This window comes from Sus scrofa, chromosome 1 (genome assembly GCF_054392235.1).
Source record: "Sus scrofa isolate SSC_HxYL_T2T_F1_AM1 chromosome 1, Sscrofa_HxYL_maternal_Yorkshire_Landrace_v2.0, whole genome shotgun sequence".
NCBI classification, from domain to species: Eukaryota; Metazoa; Chordata; class Mammalia; order Artiodactyla; family Suidae; genus Sus; species Sus scrofa.
The window spans coordinates 156,986,013-157,007,246 of record NC_139383.1 but is presented as its reverse complement, the minus strand read 5'-3'; the positions used below and the strand labels follow the sequence as shown (position 1 = coordinate 157,007,246).

The window sequence follows — 21,234 nt, the reverse complement described above, 5'->3', positions numbered from 1 at the left end:
GAAAAAAAAAAAGCCACTTCTACTTTTAAATGTGCTAATATCTTGAAGGTGCTTTGTTTGCAAGCAAAGAATATTTTAACTGTAAATACTGAATGATTTTTGGTTCTTTATTTCATTGCCTGATAAGCTGCTTTTCTTGTGTGGTAATTTTCCTTTGTTTCTACTATCCTTCCTTTTTCCTTTTTTATGACTGCTTTTATTATTCTTTATCTCCGTGTGGATACCATCAGAAGCAGAGTCAAAGAAGAGAAAATAAAATAGGTTTTCCTGCTTCTTGGCAGTTTTTGCAAAAATTCCTGATGTTGATGTGGCCATTCTACTTTTGGATTCTTGGAATCAGTGCAATTTTTTTTTTTTCTCTCTTGGTGGGGAGAGGTGTTTAAATTGTATACTTTGGTTGTAATCATCCACTTGACTGATTCTCAGTTCATTTCCACAAATATTTACTAGGTACCCACTATATGTAGGCACCATGGTAACCTCATGAGATTCAAACATGATTAAGTCTTGAACTAACTTTTTAAAGAGCTCCTATAGTCAGTGTTCAGCAGATAGGATAAATTCAGCAGTCGTTGTTTGTTTGTTTTAATCAGCCACCAAATCTCAACAGGGCTAACTCAGGTCAACCACTACTAGTGTATTTCCCAAATTTAAACCTAAAGCTAACATAGAACTTGTTATTTAGAAATGAAATTTGAATTAATTCTGTGCTGTTGGGTTCTTCATACAGTTTGTGATGATTGTTTTCCATAATATCTTAGTTATTTCTTCGAATAGTTCTGGCATTTTATTGTTTAACATGCTTTTAAGTATTCAAACATAGGAGAGAGAAAAATGTCTGCGACTTGAGCCTTGTGTAAATTGTGTGTGTTTGTGTGTGTGTGTGTGTGAAGGTGAAAGAGAATATATGCATGTTTACATGTTTCTTGTGGTCCTGTTTCCTTGTCAAAAAGGGAACCTTATCTGTGCAGGATACAGACAGAGACAACTGTGTTCTTTATTCCTATGTATTTCAATATCTTCGATTCATATTATCAGCACTGTGGGGTTCTACACTTGTTAATGTTTTTAGTTTTGTCATCTTTTAGTGACATTTACTCCATTTGTGAATAATAATTATTCCTTGAAAATCAAGGGATTTAACAACCCTTCTTTTAGTGCCTTTTACATACTGTCTATGCATTATGTCACTTTCACTAAGTCTTTCTTGTCTGAGCAGTATTTTAAAATAATTCATTCCAGTATTCAAGAATATTCAGCATGCATTATTACATTTTTACTCTGAGTAATATTTATCAATATTATGTCAGACACAAATGCTTTAGATTCATTATCTCATTTGTTTGGTTCTCTGGCTGAATCTGGTGGACTCAGGGCTGGAGACACGTATACAGGAGTAGATGTGTTTACTCATTAGCCACATAACCAATAGGTCATCCTAAGAGGATCTGTATGAATTCATTTCTTCAATGATATTAAATTTTGAAATTTTTTTTATTACATTGTTTGGAGATCAGGGCCTGGAAAACATGAGACTTAACTTTAAAAACTACTAGCTAGCACCCAGTACCTTCTTACACAGACACACAGGCATGGTGTGTATGTCTGGCAGTGTCCTCTGCTTCCATTTAGTAACTGGCATCCCAATACTTGTTACCTTTAATGGGCTTTAAAGCTTTCCTGGGTAGCCTCTTCTGGGAGCTTCTGGATTCTACTGGTAATTACATGGATGGTATAGACTACTTTAGCTTGCGGGGTAGTTTTAGAGGGGAAGTGGCTGGCTAATATAATTTATCAGGTGAATAGCATTCAATGTTTTATCTTTAAATATTTCTTATTACCGTGTAATAGTTATTTTTCTTTCTTTCTTTCTTTCTTTCTTTCGTTCTTATTTATTTATTTTTTTTAGAGCTGCACCTGCAGCATATTCAAGTTCCCAGGCTGGGAATCAAATCAGAGCTGCAGCTGCTGACCTTTGCCATAGCCACAGTAATGCTAGGTCCTTAACCCACTGAGTGAGGCCAGGGATCGAAACCACATTCTCATGGATACTAGTTAGGTTCTTCACCCGCTGAGCCACAACGGAAACTCCACAGTATAATATTTTATTATTCTGGTATTCTTTCTAAAGCAATCCCAACTCTTTTTACTGCAAGAAAAGGAAAAAGATGTGATTGGGTTTAATTTGAGCATCTTAATTTTTTGTTACTGCTGAAGAATATTTTTTTAAAAAAACACTTTGATTATAGCTAGTGAGCGTTTAATAGTAAAAATTGGTTACTTTTGGCAAGATGCTTTATAATATTTCCCCCAGGCGATAGTATTTCTTTTTTTTCATATTTCCTAGGCTGTAATTTATACAGTTCATTTGTGAATATATTTTATTTCATTCTGCCTTAATTTTACTAGAATGTAAGTTCCATGAGGGTTGGCCTTTGCACATTTTGTTCCCACTTTTGTTCTCAGCTCATGTTGGGGTAGGGTATCTGTATCCCCTGAGTAAACTGCCTTCCCTTGACATGCTCAGCTTCATCAGCAGAGGTCAGGGGAAGCCAGGTGATGTTTGCTCTTCAACTTTGATTTTCATTTTTAGAATAGTTTGAGCTAGACTAGATCCTTTGTGTTTCCATATGACTTTTAGTATCAGTTTGACAATTTCTGTTTTTAAAAAAAAGCCTGATGGGATTTTGATTGGGATTACATTAAATCTATAGATAAATTTGGGGGAGAATTGACACTTCTGACCCATGAATGAAATATATCTCTTCATTTATTTAAATGTTCTAAAATTTCTCTCAGCAATATTTTTTTCAGAGCATAGGTCACTTTCATAATATAATGTAATGTAATATAATACTTATTTCCCAATTACCTGCTTTGCTTCATAATCTGGTTTAAGTTAGGCTCCTACTTCCACACCCACTTAAAATGTTGAGAGAGTTAGGGGAGAGTGCCATTCTTACCCAAATAGTGAAGACACACCAAATAACCTACTGATAGAGTAGGTTATCTGCCCAGGAAGCAGTACCTATTCATTTGCTTTTGACCTTCTAGAGGGCTCCTTATATGTGACCCAAGTGTTATTTTCAAAAGTTGTTTAATTATCTTCCACTCTTATCACCTTGTGTGTGTTTTGTTGGAAAATAAGTAATACATTTTCAACCATATTTGATAATGTCTTTTTCTAGTTAGAGGTGGCTTATAAGGTTATGGTCTCTCTAATCCATTCTGATACTTGGCCCATTTCAACTGCTTAGGAATAGAATGGTTGTAAATGCCTCCTGTTCTTTTAAAATGAGTTAAGTTAGGTGATTCCTGCTGTGATACAAGGGATCAGCAGTATCTCTGCAGTGTCAGGATGCAGGTTCAATCCCTGGGCTGGCACAGTGGATTAAAGGATCCAGCATTACCTCTTCTGTGGCATAAGTTGCAACTATGGACCTGATTCCTGGCCTGGGAACTCCATATGCTGCGGGGCGGACAAAAAGACAAAAAAGGGGTTAAGTTTGGCGAGAACAAACTAAACCTCCTAGAAGGGCATAGGATCTGAAATTTGGTAGACACTCCGATGTTTGAATGTTTCTAACATTTTAAGCACATCGTGTTACAGTGTGTTAACGATACCGTTGATGCTTGTGCAAGTTACAGAGACCTCATGGGGTTATATTTGCTGTGGAATTAGGAGGTCTGGGGAGGGAGGGGTTTCAGTCAAAAGGAACAGTAAGTGCGGAGAACCTGTGAGAGTAAAGCATAGGCATCACGTACGTGTAGGTAAGGTGCCAGATTAAGATGGAGCAGGAACAAAGGGAGACTGAAATGTAGTCAGCAGGTAAAGCCAGGAAGTTAATGTGAGACCAGTCGTGAAGAGCATTACACATACTGCATATTGCACTGTCTTCTGAGTAATTGTCAAATAATGGGAGGTTTGGGGTAAAGGTAAACATAAATCTTAATTTCTGTAACTAGTCCATTTGGAATTTATGTTGAGTTAGAGAGATAATAACAGTGGGGAACATTTAGTTGTATATTCTTTCTACGGTGAAAATGATGAATGGCAGTGACATTGGTAGGCAGGGAGCATGGTTAAGACACTTTGGAGGAAGAATAGTTCTTTGAGTAATTTTTGATCTTTCTTCAGAGGAGACAATAAAACTTGGTTCATGGAACAAGTTAGATGGATGCTTTCCTTTCGTGAGAAAGAAACATGTAAGCCATCATACTTTGGAAGCGTAGTGGCAGGGGACATGTATTACTAGAAGAAATTCAGTGGAAGGATACACCTGCAGTGGCTTAGCGAGAGGGGAGGACTGTTGTAAGTGTAACTTCTTGAATATGTGCTTGACAATAAATTGAATAGGATATTTTTAAGGAAAACTGTCGGTAGGTTTAAATCCTGGCATGTGCTTTGAAGTATTTTTGTTACTGTATTTAGGACTTGCTTCTCTGAAGTGTAGCTCTGAATTTATTAAATGTGAAATGTCCATTAATAAATGCTTTGTGTTGTTGATGGTTCTGTTGGTTTGTGAGAGCAGGTGGTAGTTGTGTGTTTTATATGTGCTGTGACTTGTAAAATGTAGGGAATTTTTATTGTCACCAGTCTCTTACAACTCAGATATGAACACCTTGCTTTTTAGGATCAGCTATCAGTTCAGGTCACAAAGGGTAGCTGGAAATCAAACCACTAGTCTAGGCATGGGCTGATCAGATTAAGCAGCTGAAGGTCATGGTGCTGGGCTGTCCGTGGTGGACAGGTGCTTTCCATGGGCACAGGTAGCTTTCCTCCATCTTGTCTGCCCAGTGTCCTAACTGTTCTCTGGGAAAGAGAACAGAAGAGAGGTCGGTGAGTTCGTGTGGCAAGGACCGTAAAAGAAGTGCAGGAAGTCCCCTGAACACAAGATTAGAATTATTAGAGAATTAAGAACTGTTGGACGATTTGACCAATCCTTCAAAATTTAGAAATTGGTACTTTGAACATATAAGTGAGGCAGATTATCATACTGATTTGACACTGTACGTTGTTTAGCCATCTCATATTTTATTAATATGCAATATTATAAGAGTTGAGAACTTTCAACATTGCATTTTACCATAAACTACTTTACTTAAAGGTGTAATGGGTAGTAAGTTCCATAGAAATTAATAGCGATCAGTATATAATGCCTAAAATTAAAGGCTATTCAATATAAATTGTGTCTGTTACCATGGGAGAGGATAATGAATCTCTCAGAAGTGTAAGACCTTCATTAAGGAGTCAAAAAAGGATCTGTTTTCTCTGTTTCAAAACATTTTAAAATTATTTATTACATGTATTACATCTTGCAACTACAACTGTTTCTTTTTCTCTTCTTTTGAAATGTGTCTATTACAGAGAATGTAAAAAAGCAGAAGGAAGGAAAAGTGGATTGGACCATAGGAGAAAAAATTAAGCTAAATGATAAGATAGGAAGTCTGTTGAGTTAATACTCAGGGAGTATGAGATCAGTGGTAGTGATCTCTACTACCTGATGCTTAGCTATAAAAAAAAGACCGTAGTCGGAGTACAGACATGAAACTTAAAGTGACCAACTGAAAAAAAAAATTACAATAGGCATCCTTTTGCAGGTATGTTTTTTGACTATTAGTATATTTTTCAATTGTAAAGATATCTTAAGATTGTTTCATTTGTATTCTAAAGAACACTGCTATTTTATAAAATGGATAAAAAGTAGCTTCACCTCCCCCCCCAAGTAACTCTAGCCATAATGCATATATTGCATAATTGAAGAACATGGAAAAAAAATTTTTTTTTGTCTTCTTAGGGCCATACCCACAGCATATAGAGGTTCCCAGGATAGGGGTCAAATTGGAGCTGTAGCCGCTGGCCTACCCAGAGCCATAGCAACACAGTATCTGAGCCACATCTGTGACCTACACAACTCATGGCAATGTCAGATCCTTAACCCACTCAGTGAGGCCAGGGATCGAACCTGTGTCCTTATGGATGCTAGTCGGGTTCGCTAACTGCTGAGCCACAGCGAGAACTCCACATGGAAAAATTTAATGGCAAAAATGTATAACATAGTATTTATGAAACTTTTTGATATCCTCAAAACAAATCATTAGTTACTGGTATGGTTCTATTCAGCTGCTTTAAGATGTATTTAGGAAATCAGGCTTTATACTAAGGCGATGTGGATGGTCTAAAAGTCAGTGTAATGACTGGTATGTTAGTTTTTGATAATTTAACATGAACTTAATTCAGTTAGCTTTCAGAATAAATTGAATATGAAAGAAGTGGACCTTTTCTCGTGTCAAAACAGTAGTTACAAAAATGTAGAAATAGATCCACAGGGCTGTTGCTGGTCCTAAAAGGGAGATTGATAGAGGAAGACAAAGATGGAGTCGGGGAGCAAGGGAAGTGGGGAGAGAAATGGGAGACAGGAGGGAGGGCGGGAGGAGACCAGGGAGAAAGAGCCCAACCCAGCCTCACCAATTCTGTGGGACGGCCTCACACTGTCCACGTCAGTGTCTCTATCCCATGGCACTAACGTTATGTAGATTTGTATGCTAGGTTCTGTAAACGGATAGAAACTGTATCCATGATGACAAATTTACAGTATACCATGTAGAAGCACCACTTTTTGTGTAAAGCTTTAGACCTTAGTTTTCAGCCCTGACCTCTGTGAACGTAGTAGTGGAGGGTGATTCTACATATAATTTTCTTTATTTATATCAGTTATGTGCCAATCAATGCCATTCATAGTTGTTTTCTGTTTTTTGTTTTTTTTTTTTTGTCTTTGTCTCTTTAGGGCCATACCCGTGGCATGTGGAGGTTCCCAGGCTAGGGGTCAAATCGGAGATGTAGCTGCCAGCCTACATCACAGCCACAGCAATGCAGGATCCAAGCAGCGTCTGTGACCACAGCTCACAGCAAGGTTGGATCCTTAACCCACTGAGCAAGGCCAGGGATCAAACCTGCATCCTCATGGACACTAGTCGGGTTCTTAACCACTGAGCCACCACAGGAACTCTGCCATTCACAATACTAATGTAAGGACTTTACATCTCCATGTTATTCAGCTTCAGTCATCAAATAATTTAGTACTATTTTTGATCATCTGTAACTTGACTCAGACCTGAAATAATGGCAGATATGGGAAGAACCTTTCAAAAGGAATCTTCTTCCTCATTCCCACACATTCTTTGTTGGGGGATAGTAAATTATATTTGGGAGTTGACTGAGAGAATTTAATTTTAGTAACTATGTATATCTGAAAATAATTTTAAAAGTATAGTACAGATAAATTTCTAATATTTTTCCTCCCAAAGTTATTTCTAAAGTATTATTTATCAACTGAAAGTTTAACTCTGGTGTGCTATTATTTCCCTGAGTTGATTATACTTCTTCTTTTTTTTAAGGTAAAGTGCAAGTTAAGAGTTCAGACATACAAGTTGGAGACCTCATCATAGTGGAAAAGGTTGACGCATTTTTAATATATTTTAGACTTGTATATACCAGTTATTAACATTTAGCCTTATTGCAAGTAACTTTTGAATCTGAAGGAAATTATTTGAGACAGTTATTTTAAATCTTATCATCTTTGTGTAAGATTTGATATATATGAAGAAAAAAAACTAGAATTTTATATAGTCTGTTTTGCTAAAGTACTTTACAGTGTGTGCAGGTAAAGTCATATTTTTGTCTAAAATAAGACATGTTAACTGTTTAATGTTGCATTGTCAGAATTGTCTTTTGACCAAAAAAACTGTATTAGTTAGAACCTATTTATAACAGAACATGTTTCAATTCTAGAGCTTCCTTTTACAGATAGATATACGTAATTATCGGATATTAAATCTCATGGCTTAAAAACTTAAAGAAGGAAAGGTAAATGGAAGTAAAAGAGGATTAGAAAGAAAAAGTTGAGGTCAGGGTGGGAAGAAGCCATTAAGAAACCTTGTGGTGGTCAGAAGTGGCCATCGACTAGCCACTGCTGGCCCGGAGTGTGACTGCGTGGGCTCTGTGCGTAGAACCTGCACACACAGGTTTCCTGAGGAGTGCTGACTGAGTGCATGGTCTTTTTTAAGGCTGTAGAACAACACTTAAAGATAGAAAATGCCGCATTTTAATAAGGCCTCTTAAACAGCGTAGTTTGAGCCGTTGGTACCAGCCGACATCCACATGGGAACCACATGGGAACGCACGCAGCCTGAGCCACCTTGCGGAGCTGTTTAGTAAAGGAAGCCTACTTCCTCAAGACAAGAGCGGTCTTCATCTTGTTACATTGATCGCCACACAGAAAATGTGTGATTTTACAGAATGGGAGCAAATTAAACATAACCAATTTGCAAATTATTTATGTAGTATTCAGTTACATGGACACAATTAGTTACTAACTTTTGGTGCATTGTTAGATTTTGGATGGTTTTTCTTTTCTGCTATTAAAAAATGCTATAATGAATATGTACATGTATCTTTGCGGGTTTCTCTAGGATAAATGCTGACAAGAGATGGCTGAGCCATATGTTATATTATCATATAAATTTTGATGCAGTATTTTAAAAAACCCAACATTTGTTTTCTCACAGTTTCTGTGGTCAGGAATCTGAGTGCAGCCTAGCTGTACTTCCTGGCTTGGGGCCCCTCTGAAGGCTCCAGTCAGGGTGTGTGTGGCAAGTTTCAGCCTAGTAGCCATTGCCTCTGGCCCCTCTGGGCTGTAGCTGATGCCTGTCTTATTCTTGGGGCTGTTACCATGCTTGGTGCCTCTTGGAGTCAGGGCCTCAGTTCTATGAGCTGGTGGCCCAAGGCCGCCCTTGTGCCTGGCCACATGGACCTCTCCACAGGGCAGCTCACCACCAGTCTGCTGGCAGGAAGGGAGAGAGAGTGTCAGTGGTAGCAGAATGGACCAGTCTTTGAGATCTAGTCCCCGAAGTGATGCCCTGTCACCTTTGGTTTTCCTCTTGACTTTGAAGAGGATGTATAGTGTGTGTTTTGGAGTTTGAAGGTTGGAAGAGATTCTCTTCATGAGTCACATGAGCTCTGTTTATTGTTTACTTTCCTATTTACCCTTTTTCCTTACCTTTGCTGTTTAGTTTGGTGGAGCAAGGTACTCGCCTTCTTATCTTCCTATAGTTCTCCCATTTTACTGATTAACAGGTGAGCCCTTCTTGGCCATCTCATTAGACAGACAGATGTGAAAGAGAACTCAGCATCTGTTTCTGGGTGCTACTCTTCAGTGTCTCTGGCCTCACAGGTGTGTTCCCCACTAGGAAGAAAGATTGGTGAGAGACACAGGCCTTTGTAGACATCCAGGTGAAGGTTTCCCTTTGATGTGCTGGTCGTACATCTCTGTGTTTGTCACTTCGGTGTCCAGTGAGTAGCATGTTGTGGATGATATTCCAGTGTTATATGTATATGAGCATGTGTGTTGTACCCTACACTGCTCTAAATTTAAAGATTTGGTGGCAGGATGGATTGGGAGCTTGGGGTTAATAGATGCAAACTCTTGCTTTTGGAATGGATTAGCAATGAGATCCTGCTGTGTAGCACTGGGAACTAATGTCTGGTCACTTCTGATGGAGCATGATAATGTGAGAAAAAAGAATATATACATGTATGTGTAACTGGGTCACCATGCTGTATAGTAGAAAAAAAAATTGTATTGGGGGAAATAACAATAAAAAAAATTTAAATAAATAAATAAGCCAGAAAAAAAAAATAAAGATTTGGTGGCAAAGTTAGAAGAAATACTTATAAAATATTTTCACTAACCTTTAGAAAGCATTTCTGCTTACTGAAAAAATAGGAGTGGCTCCGCTTACCTGATTTAGTTTTTTATTTGCCAATTTTACATCCATTTTTATATAAAATCTTTTCATATGTTTTACTTACCTAGAAAATTTTGAATATTCAGAAATTTGATATGTAGTTTCCAATAATTACTGTGAAATGCTAAATTTTTAGTAGTGGGTTCATGATATTTGTTAAGCCAATCTTGTGATTTTTGTAGCGACGAAAGGTTTTTTTCTCGCCGATTGACATAACCATCATAAGGAAGTAGCAGATTGGTAGCAAATGGCTTTGTCCTTTTACTTTTTATTTAAAAATTCTGATAATGCTTACCACTAACCAGAAAAGCGATTTCTCTTTTATTTAACCATGTTTCTACTTAGAAATCAGTGTTTGGGTATTTCTGTAGTGGATTTTATGTTATGTTGTAGGATAATTGTAATTTTGTATCTAAACATGGAATTAAAATTGGTACATTGGTATTCATTTTATGAATATTTCAAAGAATGGTGGTAATCAGATTGAGGTCAGTGTCTCAGATGTCAGTAGTTGTAGAAGATAAGAGGGGAGCAACCTGGGACAGAAAGTGGAAAGAGAATGATGTAGGCCTCAATGTTCACTGCATCTGAGTTTAAACTTCTAGTTCCTGACCTCATTCAGTGGGTTAAGGACCTGGCGTTGCTGCAAACTGTGGTGTAGGTCTCAGATGTGGCTCGATCTGCTGGCTATGGCATAGGCCTGGAGCTGCAGCTCTGATTTGACCCCTAGCTCAGGAACTTCCATTTGCCACAGATGCAGTCCTAAAAAGAAAAAAAAAAAAAAAAAAAATGAAACATAGTAAAGAAGACCTAAATGAATGGAAAGACATCCCATGTTCATGGGTTACAAGTGTTCTGTTGTTAAAAGGGTAGTACTTCCAAATCCATGTATAAATTCAGTTCTGTCTCTCCCGACATCCTCCCTGGTTTCTTAGTAGAAACTGACAGGCTGATTCTAAAATTCATATGGAAATACAAGAGATTCAGAATAGCCAAAACAATTTTTTAAAATATGAGCAAAAGTGGAGTATTCACACTTCTCCATTTCCAAACTTACACAGAGTTACAGTAATCAGGACAGTATGGAACTGGCATAAATCAAAAGTTTAAAAGAGTCCATAAATAGGAGTTCCTGTCGTGGTACAGTGGTTAACGAATCCGACTAGGAACCATGAGGTTTGCGGGTTCGGTCCTTGGCCTTGCTCAGTGGGTTAAGGATCCGGCATTGCCCTGAGCTGTGGTGTAGGTTGCAGACGCGGCTCAGATCCCGCGTTGCTTTGGCTCTGGCATAGGCTGGCAGCTACAGCTTTGATTCGACCCCTAGCCTGGGAACCTCCATATGCCGCAGGAAGCGGCCCTAGAAAAGGCAAAAAGACAAAAAGACAAAAAGACAAAAGAAAAAAAAAAAAGAGTCCATAAATAATTAAATTTGTGGGTAATTGATTTTCACCCAGGACACCTAGAAAATTCAGTGGGTGGAACTGTGTTTGGGCGGGTGCTTATTTCTGATCAATACTGATTATGAGATTCTTCCATGGTGTGTGCAGCTGTAATTCATTTTGTTGTTACATGGTATGCCTACTTGGGTTGCTTCTAAGTTTTTCTTGTTAGGAATGATACTGTGTCATATTTAACCATGGCTTTTGGCTCACACATGCACATGCTGTTGCTGCATGTATACTGAAAAGTGGACCTGTTGGATTTTGGAGGGTGTGTATATTCCACTTGTGTACCTCCTGCAAATGATTTTGCAAAATGATGCGTCAAGTTATACTCAGATCAGAGGTACGAGTTTCCATTATTCATGTTTGTCAGTACTCGGCATTGCCAACCTTTAAAATTTACCATTTCCTGTATGTAAGTAGTAGTTGTGGCATTAATGTGCATTTCTTCGAAAACTAACAAAATTAGACACCTTTTCATGTGATTTTGGATTCTTGTTTAGGAAGAACCTTTTGAGAATCTCTTGCTATTTTTCTTCTGAGTTATCCTTTCTTAATAGTTTGCAGACCTTCAAGTATTCTGTATGGGAGTCCTTTATTACTTTTATGTTGCAAATATCTTTTCCTTCCTAGTGTGCTTTATGGAACAGAGATTCTTAATTTTAATGAAGTCTACCAGATTAATCTTTTCATTTATAGTAGGTTTTAAAAAAATTTTTTTTTGGTGGTAGGAGGAAGGAGTCATGTTTCAGACATCTCTTCCTACCAAAAAGTCATGAAAATATTCTTCTGTATTATTTTTTAGGTTTTGTTGTTTTGACTTGGACATTTAGCAGTGTTGTTCATGTGGAATAGATTTCCTCTTTCAGTAGTAGAGGCAGGGTGTGGCCTCTTCTCATCTTCAGGGTTATCTGATATTCTCAGCGCTGTGTATTGACAGGATGTCTGCAGTGCTGACTTTCTTATAAACCTAATGTCTGTATGTGTGGGGGATGACTTCTGGGTTCTTTGCCCTTACGTTGATTTATAATTTCTCTCTTGGTGGAATACCATCTTGTCCTATTACTGTAGTTTAACATCTAGCTTTGTTAAATTGTAAAGTCAGCCCTCCATTGTTGTTCCTCACACTTGTCTCAGTCATTCTTGGCCTTTATGTTTCTCTGTAAATATTAGGAATATCTTGTCAGTTCCACCAAAAAACCATGTTAAGACTCTGGGTTTGTGTTGAATGTATAGATAGTTTATGGCCGCTTCACATCTTTGCGGTACTATAGATTTTCATTTCAGAATTGTTATGTTCTTTTTACTAAGAGTTTATTTAATTTCATTCAGGAACTTTTACGGTTTTTTTGTTCAGAGGACTTGCCCATGTTTTATCAGTTTTATTCTAATGCTGCTTTTTTCTTATTACCAAAATGGCCTATTTTTAAAAAATATTTACGCTCTTGCTCTTTGTTATTGGTAAAGATGTTTTTATTTTCTGTGTCATTAGTTTTGCTCTTATATTTGCTTACATCCTTGTACTTTCTCTGGGATTCATTGGCTGTGTTTTTTTTCTCTTGCTTTTAAGTGGCTATTTAGGAGTTCCCATAATGGCTCAGCAGTAATGATCCCGACTAGTATCCATGAGGATGTGGGTTTGATTGCTGGCCTTGCTCAGTGGGTTAAGGATCTGTCATTGCCATGAGCTGTGGTGTAGTTTGCAGACATGGCTTGGATCCAGTGTTGCTGTGGCTGTGGAGTAGGTTGTCAGCTGCAGCTCCTGATTTGACCCCTAGCCTGGAACTTCCATATGCCATGGGCATGGCCCTAAAAAGACCAAAAAATAAAGGGATATTTAGTTCTTTATGTATTTTTAGCCTCCCTTTTCTAGTCTGTGCAATTTAATTGTGTATATTTTCCAGTCTTTGGCTGTGTTCCACTTTTTGATATGTTTTTATTACCATTTTGTTAACAATATTTTCTAATTTCCTTTGTGATTTCTCCATTCACCTGAGAGTTTAGATCTTAATAATTGCCTTCTTTGTTCATTCGTTCTGTTCTACAGCACACTTTTCTTAGCTTTAACAACTTATATTTATTTTTGTTGCTTGCTGATTGACAAGTAATTCATTTCTTTATTGTGTATAGATAAATCTTTGCTTAAGTCTCAAAAATAGAAATGATTCATGAAATTATATGAAACATTCTTATAATTATATATTTTTCTTTACTTTTATATAGCTTTCCCAACTAATTATTCTAATTATTAGTAATACTAAAATATTAATCATTAATAGTAATAGCGATTAGATAAGTGTATGAGTAGTGACCTTTGAGTTTTTTTCCTTTTCTACTTTTTAAAAGAATATCTCCTCAGGAGTTCTCCTGTGACACAGTGAGTTAAGGTCCAGTGTTTTCACTACAGTGGCTCAGATCACTGCTGTAGCACAGGTTTAATCCCTGGCCTAGGAACTTTCACAAACCATGGGCATGGCCAGAAAAAGAGTATCTGAATATCTCCTCAAATTTGTGTAGTTCTTGTGTAGTTCTTGTTTGCTCAGTTGTGCTTTTCAGCATTTACTGTGTTTTGTTTTTGGTATGCTTTGTTTTGTGTTAGGTGTTAGAAGAACACTATCCTCACTTTCCAGGTCATTTAGTCTTACAGGGAGGACATAATTCTGTATAAGGCAATAACTTCTCTATTATATGTATGAGTTGAGGTACAGCAGAGGCCACAGAAATGGCAATATTTCACATTTTTTCAGAAATGGAGCAGTGTTCAAGTCATCCCTAAATGCCACTTACATGGTTCATTGATGGGGGAAAAAAACCTCAGAGTTCTAATTAAATATGAATTAAAATATTCATATTTGTTACATAAATTATAAATGTTAATTGTTTCAGCATAGAGTTGAATTATGACATTATTTTAGTTGTTTTAGTAACTATTTCTCCTTTGGAATGGAATTGTGTTAATTTATAAAATTGCATAAAGATAATTAATATTTTATATTATTCTGCAGAATCAAAGAATCCCATCGGACATGGTATTTCTTAGGACATCAGAAAAAGCAGGTATTTTTATTTTTATTTATATTGCTGGTAATTGGTATTTTGGCAATTTAAGTTTCATTTTGAAAGATAACAGTTAAATTTATTCTTATAAGAATTTTTCTTTGATGATATATTAAATTCATTCATTTATAAAGCACATTTAACTGTTGATGTTTAAAGCACTGATTTACTGTTTAATATGTTTGTTTAAGAAATACAATCCTATCAGAATCTATATATCAAATCCATTTTGATGTCTAAATATTAAATGATATTGCTCAAAATTTTATTGCTATTCTGCATTTGTAGTTTTATTCATCATTTAGCAAACATTTATTTAGCACTTAACTATGTGCCAGGCACTACTTGTTGCTTAGGATACAAAAGGGAGTAAAATTGAGTTGCTCCCTTCAAAGAGTTCATGATGTACTTATTTATAGAAGTACACGCATTGACACTTAGCAATGCTCTGGTTGTACAGGTAATATAAATATTAAAAGACCTGTGAAGGTAGCATGAGGGAGCAGACAGTTTGCCTAGATGAGTTGAGATGGGCTTCATAAAAGAAATGATATTTATATGACCCGAGCTTTAAAGAATAAGAAGGTGCAAAAGGGATTATGAAAAGGAAGCCTCGTGTGGTCAAGGAGAAGAACCATCAGTTGGAAATCAGGAAACCTAAAATCTAGCCTGCTTTGGCCAATTAGGCCTAATTCCATGACCTAGCTAGCTATGTGGTCATCCATTTTCATCATCTCTAAAATGATGGGAGGTTTATTCAAGTGATATCCAAAGCTGTTTATGCCTTACACCTCTGACTTTGTTGAATAAATGAACAATATTTTTATGGGAAATTTAGCATGTTATTTTTGTTTTGGAAGCTCAGCATACCTATTACTTGTAGCTTAAGAACTCTAGAAAGGACATGGTTAAATTTTATAGTTGTTGATTTAGTTTAGTTTTTTTCTTCATTTCTAAACAGCATTTTTTAAAGAACATTTAAGTCAGAAGAAGAAAAATATGTTCTCTTTTCTCCAACTTTCGTTTGATTATTTACATCCTAAAATGAGGCTGCCATTAACAGGAAAATTTAGTTAAGCCTAGTAATCAAGTGACCTCTCTACACTTGATACATTTACTTCATTGTGTGCTACTTAATGGGAGGTTTGGTTTTGGTATGGAGCTGAGGCTGGAGAGCTACTTTTCCAGCCCTTTGCCCTTTCCTGTCCAGGTAGATGGGGCCATGCCTTAAGGTCTGGCTGAAAGTCATGTGTACCACTTCCTGTCCTGGCTCTATCCTCCTCTGCAGCCATCTACTCTTCTCTTCCCTGCACAGGCTAGATGTCTGTGACTAGAGTAACCTGTTAAAGATGGCAGAGCTTCCCTCTCTCTAGTTCCTTAGTGACTTGTGGAACAGAGTCCCCTCCCGTTCCATTATCAAATGGATTATATATGATAGAGAAGTATGATTTCTTAAGTACCAAAGTTGCAAGGTTATCTTTTACAATAGCTATTGTTCCCTTAACGCCTGCAGAGCTATAGCAAGCAGCTAACACCTCTGCCTTCCCCTTCACTTCTTGCTTGTACAAAGCCTCAAGGTCAGCCAGGTATGAGAGATTTGGGACTCTCTGGTTTTCATGGGCATGTGTGCAGCCCTGTACTAGTAGGTGGCCTTCTGGACTCTCAGGAATATGTTAAAGCTTTTGAAAGCTCCCTTGTCATTCAGTTTTTCAGCTTTTCTTTTACATTTTTTGGTCAGCTTGTTGTTTACCCCAGCTTTATCACTGCCTAAGGTAGCTGTGATATTAAACAACTGCCACCCATTATTTCTGACAAACATTCCAGGAGAAACACCATTCTCAGTGAATGAGCTATGGTTTGGGTCCAGTCCAGACAAGCCCAACCTGGTCAGGTGACTACAGTTCTCTGGACATGGGGTTTGGGAGTCCTGGCCCTGGTTTTTTCCCCTTATTGGCTACTAGACTGTTGGCTTTTCTCAGTTATGATGGAATTTGGCTAGGGAGGGGGGCAGGATATTGGAAATGGGACAAGTCAAAACACCGTACACTTCACTCTAAGGTGGATTTAGCCATGTTTCTAGAATAAATGCACCTGGGATTGGTGCAAGTCTTTGCTTATTTTCCAGAGTTCCGAAGGAGTTGCTTCTGACAGTACTAATGTTCTCATTACAGTTACAGAGGAATGGGTTTTGAGAGATTTTTACACTGCCATCCCTATTTATATTACCTACTTATTTGTGATTGTTTGTCTTTATAAATGTATTCAGTATAATGAATAACAAAAATGTTTGCATTTGGGAGAATGCTTTTATAGTAATTGTCCTTGTAGTGATTCTGGTAGAAACATATGTAAGATTAAGAATATTATCCTAAATATGGGAGTTCCCGTCGTGGCGCAGTGGTTAACGAATCCGACTAGGAACCATGAGGTTGCAGGTTCGGTCCCTGCCCTTGCTCAGCGGGTTGGCGATCCGGCGTTGCCGTGAGCTGTGGTGTAGGTCGCAGACGCGGCTCGGATCCCGCGTTGCTGTGGTTCTGGCGTAGGCCAGTGGCTACAGCTCCGATTCGACCCCTAGCCTGGGAACCTCCATATGCCGCGGGAGCGGCCCAAAGAAATAGAAAAAAGACCAAAAAAAAAAAAAAAAAAGAATATTATCCTAAATATGGAAATGGCTTTAGGTAATTAACTAAAAAAAAAATAGATTGTATAGATTATATTAGAAGATAAAATAGCAAAATCCAGCACTTTAAAGCTGGAAGATTGTTAGAAATGTACATTTTTCAGAGGAAGAGTCTGAGTGCTGGAAAACGTAAATGCCTTGCTGAAATTTTGGAAATTCTTTCTCAGCTGCCATGTCATTGTTATGGCATAGTGAGATAGCAGAGCATAAATAGAATATTGGGGTATTAGGCAAAAGAGACACTCTTTATTGTGCTAACTTCAAGTAAATAACATCATATCCAAATTGATTTAAAGATGATTGTTTTAAAAATGTTTTTTTTTTCTCTAATTTTGCTTTGTATTCTGTGTTGTAGGGACAGCTTTTCTCTATAGACTGATGATATATTTTAGAGGTCATGGATCTTTCTGAAAATCTAAAGAATTATTATTATTATTTTTTTGTCTTTTTGCCGTTTCTAGGGCCACTCCCGCGACATATGGAGGTTCCCAGGCTAAGGGTCTCATTGGAGCTGTAGCCGCTGGCCTACGCCAGAGCCACAGCAACGCAGGATCCGAGCCGCGTCTGCGACCTACACTACAGCTCACGGCAGGGCTGGGTCGTTAACTCACTGAGCAAGGCCAGGGACCGAACCCACAAACCTCATGGTTCCTGGTTGGATTCGTTAACCACTGCACCACGAAGGGAACTCCAAGAATTATCTTTTTGTTCCTTACAAAAATGTGCATAATACACACATATGCTAAATTTTTGATTGTTACATATTCCTGGAGACTTAATTATGGATCCAGTTTTAGGACCTTACTGTAATCTGTTTTAACTTACGGTTCTATTATGTTCCTCAGTTTTATTATTTTTTTCTTTCAAATTTAAATTGTTAAAACAATTACTAATACTCTTGTAGACATATTAAAATGTCAAATTACTATTTTTTGATATTTCTCTTCTCTTTATAAGATGGACCAGATAGCTTCCCAGCTATATAAAAATTGTGTTGTAATAATGGTTTCAATTAAGGAGTCTTAGCTTTAGAAATTCTCTTTGGAAGGAAGGAAATTATAAAGATCAAAGAGGAAATCAATAAAATAGAGATTCAAAAAACAATAGAAGAATTAAAACTAAGAGCTGGTTCTTTGAGAAGGTAAACAAAATTGACAAACCCCTGGGTAGACTCACTAAGAAGAGGAGAGAAAGAACCCAAATAAACAAAATTAGAAATGAAAAAGGAGAAATCACAATGGATACTGCAGAAATACAAAAAACCATAAGAGAATACTATGAACAACTATATGCCAACAAATTTGACAATCTGGAAGAAATGGACAATTTTCTAGAATCTTACAGCCTGCCAAAACTGAATCAAGAAGAAACAGACCAACTGAACAGACCGATCACTAGAAATGAAATTGAAGATGTCATAAAAACACTCCCTACAAATAAAAGTCCAGGACCAGACGGCTTCACAGGCAAATTCTACCAAACATATAAAGAGGATCTGGTGCCCATCCTCCTTAAGCTTTTTCAAAAGGTTGAAGAAGAAGCAGTACTCCCAAAGACATTCTATGATGCCAGCATCACCCTAATTCCAAAACCAGACAAAGATACTGCCAAAAAAGAAAACTATCGTCCAACATGACCAGGTAGGGTTCATCCCAGGTTCACAAGGATGTTCAATATTCGCAAATCAATCAACATCATGTCCTACATTAACAAAAGAAAAGTAAAAAACCATATGATCATCTCAATAGATGCAGAAAAAGCATTTGATAAAGTCCAACATCCATTCATGATCAAAATGCTTGCCAAAGTGGGTATAGAGGGAACATTCCTAAACATGATCAAGGCCATTTATGGCAAAGCCACAGCAAATATAATACTTAATGGAGAAAAACTGTAAGCTTTCTCACTCAAATCTGGAACAAGAGAGGGATGCCCACTCCTACCACTGCTATTCAACATAGTTTTAGAAGTCCTAGCCACAGTAATTAGACAAACAAAAGAAATAAAAGGTATACAAATAGGAAGAGAAGAGATAAAACTGTCACTATATGGAGATCACATGATACTATACATAGAAAACCCTAAGAACTCAACCCAAAAACTACTTGAACTGATTCATAAATTCAGCAAAGTAGCAGGATATAAGATTAACATTCAGAAGTCAGTCGCATTTCTGTATATCAGCAATGAAATGTTAGAAAAGGAATATAAAAATACAATACCTTTTAAAATTGCACCTCAAAAAATCAAATACCTCGGAATACACCTGACCAAGGAGGTAAAGGACTTATATGCCGAGAACTATAAAACTTTAATCAACGAAATTAAAGAAGATGTAAAGAAATGGAAAGATATTCCATGTTCCTGGATTGGAAAAAATCAATATTGTAAAAATGGCCGTACTACTCAAAGCAATCTACAGATTCAATGCAATCCCTATCCAATTACCCATGACATTTTTCACAGAACTAGAACAAACAACCCAAAAATTTATATGGAATCACAAAAGACCCAGAATCGCCAAAGCAATCCTGAGAAACAAAAACCAAGCAGGGGGCATAACTCTCCCAGACTTCAAGCAATATTACAAAGCCACAGTCATCAAAACAGTGTGGTACTGGTATCAAAACAGAATAGAGAATCCGGAAATAAACCCTGACACCTGTGGTCAATTAATCTTTGACAAGGGAGGCAAGAACATAAAATGGGAAAAAGAAATCTATTCAGCAAGCATTGCTGGGAAACCTGGATAGCTGCATGCAAAGCAATGAAATTAGAACACACCCTCACACCATGCACCAAAATAAACTCAAAATGGCTGAAAGACTTAAATATAAGACAAGACACCATCAAACTCCTATAAGAGAACATAGGCAAAACACTCTCTGACATCAACATCATGAATATTTTCTCAGGTCAGTCTCCCAAAGCAAAAGATAAACCCATGGGACCTCATCAAACTGAAAAGCTTTTGCACAGCAAAGGAAACCCAAAAGAAAACAAAAAGACAACTTACAGAATGGGAGAAAATAGTTTCAAATGATGCAACTGACAAGGGTTTAATCTCTAGAATATATAAGCAACTTAGACAACTCAACAGCAAAAAAGCCAATCACCCAATGGAAAAATGGGCAAAAGACCTGAATAGACTGTTTTCCAAGGAAGATATACAGATGGCCAACAAACACATGAAAAAATGCTCAACATCGCTGATTATAAGAGGAATGCAAATCAAAACTACCATGAGATTGATTCCACCTCACACCAATCAGAATGGCCATCATTCATAAATCCACAAATAACAAGTGCTGGAGGGGCTGTGGAGAAAAGGGAACCCTCCTGCACTGCTGGTGGGCATGTAAACTGGTACAGCCACTATGGAGAACAGTTTGGAGATACCTTAGAAATCTATACATAGAACTTCCATATGACCCCACAATCCCACTCTTGGGCATCTATCCGGACAAAACTCTACTTAAAAGAGACACATGCACCCGCATGTTCATTGCAGCACTATTCACAATAGCCAGGACGTGGAAACAACCCAAATGTCCATCAGCAGAGGATTGGATTCGGAAGAAGTGGTATATATACACAATGGAATACTACTCATCCATAAAAAAAGAATGACATAATGCCATTTGCAGCAACATGGATGGAACTAGAGACTCTCATACTGAGTGAAATGAGTCAGAAAGATAAGACAAATACCATATGATATCACTTATAACTGGAATCTAATATACAGCACAAATGAACGTTTCCACAGAAAAGAAATCATGGACTTGGAGAATAGACTTGTGGCTGCCCGACAGGAGAGGAAGGGAGTGGGAGGGATCGGGAGCTTGGGGTTATCAGATACAACTTGGATTTACAAGGAGATCCTGCTGAGTAGCATTTAGAACTATGTCTAGATACTTATAATGCAACAGAACAAAGGGTGGGAAAAAAATGTATACATGTAAGAATAACTTGATCCCCATGCTGTACAGCGGGAAAAATAAATAAATAAATAAATAAATAAATAAATAAAAGAAATTCTGTTTGTTTGACTTTATGTAATTGTTTAAGTTTTTAAATTAAAGCCTGGTTTTTAAAAATATGAATGTTCATAATTTTTTGTGTATCTACTAACACTGTTAATATTATTATTTTTTAGTTTTCAGTTTGGCAAAACCTGATAATCCATTGTCTATTATATTAAGAATCTTTAAACCCTAGCCAGTACAAAAGTTAAATCTGTGCCCC

General features: G+C 37.2%; 1 protein-coding gene across 30 annotated transcripts in view; it reads left to right on the top strand.

The window, feature by feature from the left end:
* ATP9B (ATPase phospholipid transporting 9B (putative)) overlaps positions 1–21,234 on the top strand; it is a 198,309-nt gene that overhangs the window by 33,655 nt on the left and 143,420 nt on the right. For 19 of the 30 annotated variants that reach the window (XR_014840702.1, XR_014840698.1, XR_014840706.1 and 16 more), the window contains 2 exons: positions 7,399–7,457; positions 14,255–14,306. Coding sequence is in view for 16 of the 30 variants with exons in the window: in XM_085017394.1 (XP_084873520.1) it covers positions 7,399–7,457; positions 14,255–14,306 (111 nt within the window). In the remaining 14 variants the exon portion in view is untranslated. The remainder of the gene's footprint in view (positions 1–7,398; positions 7,458–14,254; positions 14,307–21,234) is intronic. The other 11 variants (XM_085017471.1, XM_085017429.1, XM_085017423.1 and 8 more) reach the window with 1 other exon arrangement.